Consider the following 3,428-nt stretch of genomic DNA (forward strand, 5'->3'; position numbering starts at 1 on the left):
ACATTTTACTACTTCTAACATCACTACTACTCATTTTACTACTACCCCTTCAGATTTTTACTACTTACACGGAAACTACTACCACAACTACCTTCTACCACTCCAACCACGTTCAATTCTAATAGTATAGCTATATACTACTATTTTACTTGTACTTCCACTTCTACAAGCCACTACTACCTCTCCTATTTCTATTACTATCACTAATACCTACCTACCTATAACCTATCGCTACTACTAATAACTACTACTACCATTACCACATCTACTATCACTAATAATACAATAATCACCGCCACTACAATGACTATTTTACCAGTACTACTACTAGTACTAATAGTACATTACTATAAACCACCACCAACAATTTTCACTGAAACGTTACACAACACATTTTTTGTAAAGAAAAATATTTATTCACTCAATACAGAAGACATTTTTGCAATCAGTTAAATATTTGATGGTATGTAAGATACAGAGATGGAACAATCTGAAGATATAATTCTTCAAGAACTTTAGTTGGCAGAAACGGTGCTGGAGATCCAGGCGTTGTAGTTGCAGGCCTTGGTGTAGACACCGGGATAGTTCCTGAGGGCACAGCCATATCCCCAGGAGACAATACCCTGGAGCTGTCCATTGCACACCACGGGTCCACCAGAGTCACCCTGAGAAGATAGAAAATAGTCATATATTTATACAAGTAGTTATAAGTCTTAACAACACATTCTACTTTTTCTTCTCATCGTATTCCCGGACTTAGACTTCAGTAGAGCTGTGTGTAAATCATTGGGGCACATTTACTAAGGGTCCTGCGGCCGTGATTCTGTCGGGTTTTCACAAATATTTCCCGGGTTTTGGCGCACACGATCGGATTGTGGCGCATCAGCGCCACAACAGAATTGGGGGACAAACCGTGGAATTTAAAAAAAGAATTGTGTCGCAAGAGCAGCACTCACATGCACCAGGAAGAAGAAGGTGAACTCCGGCGGACCTTGGCGCAGCAGCGACACCTGTTGGATATCGGGCGCACAAGCATAGTGAATCCCGGCAGACCTGAATCCTCGTCGGACAACACGCCGCGGGATTGCGACAGAACTGGGTAAGTAAATGTGCCCCAATTTGTCCGCAGATTTAACTCCAATAAACTAGCAGCCCCCTCAGGTAGTGGATAAAATGTCCCTCTTTTATATGAAATCTCAACCTTTTACCTAAGAAAACAATCTCCTTTGAAGTCAAGTGACAATTAGCCTCAAAGAGTCATATTTTCCTTGGATAAGTCAAGTTTAGAGGCTGCAGAAGGAGGATCCATTTCTGTGTTCAGAATTTGACCATACCCGAACCTAAATGTTTCCTCTCATCCCAAGACCTTGGCAAGACCTAATTGTTGGCATGACCCAATATCGGAAAAGTTTAGAAGACGGAATGGTGGCACCTACCTGGCAGGAATCCTTGCCTCCCTCCATGTATCCAACGCAGATCATGTTGCCGGTGATCTCTCCGGGGTAGGCGCTGCTACACTGGGCAGAGGTCAGGATGGGGGCGTTCAGGCACTGGAGGAGGTCGGGGTAGTTGGCTGGGGACAAAGCATAAATAATATACATTTTAGTAATAACAATTACATCATTTCTCTATTAATCTTTAGATTTTATTGTTTCATTGTGATCTAGGATGCTTTTGCTAGGATTTAGCAGCCACTGTCATAGAACAAATTAGCCAGACAAGTTGTGCTAGTAACTTACTTCCACTGCTCAGGGTGTTGCCCCATCCGGAGATCAGACAGCTGGTGCCGGCGCTGGCACAGCCAGAGGCAAGAGACACAGCCTTGACGTAAGAGTTGAGGGTGGCGGCAGAGGCCAACTTGATCAACATGATGTCATTGTCCAGGGTTCTGGAGTTGTAGCTTCCATGTCTGATGACCTTGGCGGAGTTGATGAACTGCTCGGTACCTTCACTGGTGGCGATGTTGTGTTCTCCCAGTCTGACCTGAAGGCTCCTGGATGAGTGGGCATTGGATGAAGAACATTTGAGTTTTTTCATCTTAATGTTGGCTTATGGTCAGTTTATCATAATAATTGTCTTCCTTGCAATTGCTTGAGACACATGCTTAGGCACTTCCCCAAGTCATTGCACCACCTCCTCTCTATTCACTATGGCTGCAGTACCATTTGGAATGGAGGTCAGGAGACCCATGTTTTGGACATTGGTGTGGATTCTAAAACTTTTAGGCATTTAGGTTAACATATCATTGGCTATGTAGCTATGTCTCCTATCATTGGCTATGTTGCTATGTCTCCTATCATTGGCTATGTTGCTATGTCTCCTATCATTGGCTATGTTGCTATGTCTCCTATCATTGGCTATGTTGCTATGTCTCCTATCATTGGCTATGTTGCTATGTCTCCTACCATTGGCTATGTTGCTATGTCTCCTATTATTGGCTATGTTGCTATGTCTTCTATCATTGGCTATGTTGTAAAAGGTGGATGCTATAATACTTGCACAATTGTCTGTTCAATAATATATGGCAATTGCAACTAGAAATCTACACAGCAGATGAGACAATGATTCCTACAATGGTAGCAATAGGTGTTACTGGTCTCTTCTGATCTGTAGGGAACATTCGGGCAGTAATATGCTCAAGGTTTGATCACATGATGGTGGGAAGGTTTTGTATAGTTCCTCTAATACTACTGTACTTACGACTTGTAGCAGTGAGCAGCAGAGATGACCCAGAGGTTGTTGATCAGAGCTCCTCCACAGAAGTGGTAGCCGGAGTTCAGGGAAGCCTGGTAGGGGACAGAGTTCTTGGTGCAGGTGTAACCTCCTACGATCTTATCGTCATCCTCAAAAGCAGCTGCAAGTGGAGAACATTGACTAAAGTCAGAATAATATCACATACAGAACATCTCAAGCTTTTAGCCAATATGGAACATCATGGATCTTCTCATGAAGAAGACTCACCAGCTGCTCCGAGGAGCACACAGATCAGGAGGAACTTCATGGTGGATGGGTCTTTGGGGGAGGACGGATGGAAGGAATATAGGTATTTATATGTTTTAGGAATATCTCAACTCCTACACACTGCACAGTCTGACCAATAAGGGACCTTGTCTGTTAATGTTTACAGAAGATATACGGCTCGGAATAGTACGTTTGGCCGCCCTGACCTTGGTGGCTTTTTTAGTCACGTTAGTCACAGTTGTGATAATACTAGTATATTGCTACACACAATTTTTTTTTTACTTTCAGTATTTGTGAAAATATGAACCTATTTCTCCATTGAGTAATTAAACCAATCTGCTTTGCCTGTGAATCTCTGATCTATAGAGCTACCACATCTCTCCACAATACATACAAGTCTTGTAGAATATATGTTTTAGAGAAAAAATAAATCAATTTTAAGATTCCCAGTTAAAAGAAAGATTTAG

At 42.4% G+C, this 3,428-nt stretch overlaps 1 protein-coding gene across 1 annotated transcript; it reads right to left on the reverse strand.

Annotated features, from left to right (window-relative positions):
- Window positions 1–472: 472 nt before the first annotated feature.
- On the reverse strand, window positions 473–3,078 carry LOC140105664 (trypsin-like). The gene is made up of 5 exons (XM_072129669.1): window positions 2,962–3,078; window positions 2,701–2,854; window positions 1,740–1,993; window positions 1,437–1,573; window positions 473–665 (listed from the first exon to the last, which is right to left on the reverse strand). The coding sequence occupies exons 1-5, from the start codon at window positions 2,999–3,001 to the stop codon at window positions 516–518; spliced, it is 735 nt and encodes a 244-aa protein (XP_071985770.1). The 5' UTR covers window positions 3,002–3,078; the 3' UTR covers window positions 473–515.
- Between the last annotated feature and the right edge of the window lie 350 nt (window positions 3,079–3,428).

This window comes from Engystomops pustulosus, chromosome 11 (genome assembly GCF_040894005.1).
Source record: "Engystomops pustulosus chromosome 11, aEngPut4.maternal, whole genome shotgun sequence".
Taxonomy (NCBI): Eukaryota; Metazoa; Chordata; class Amphibia; order Anura; family Leptodactylidae; genus Engystomops; species Engystomops pustulosus.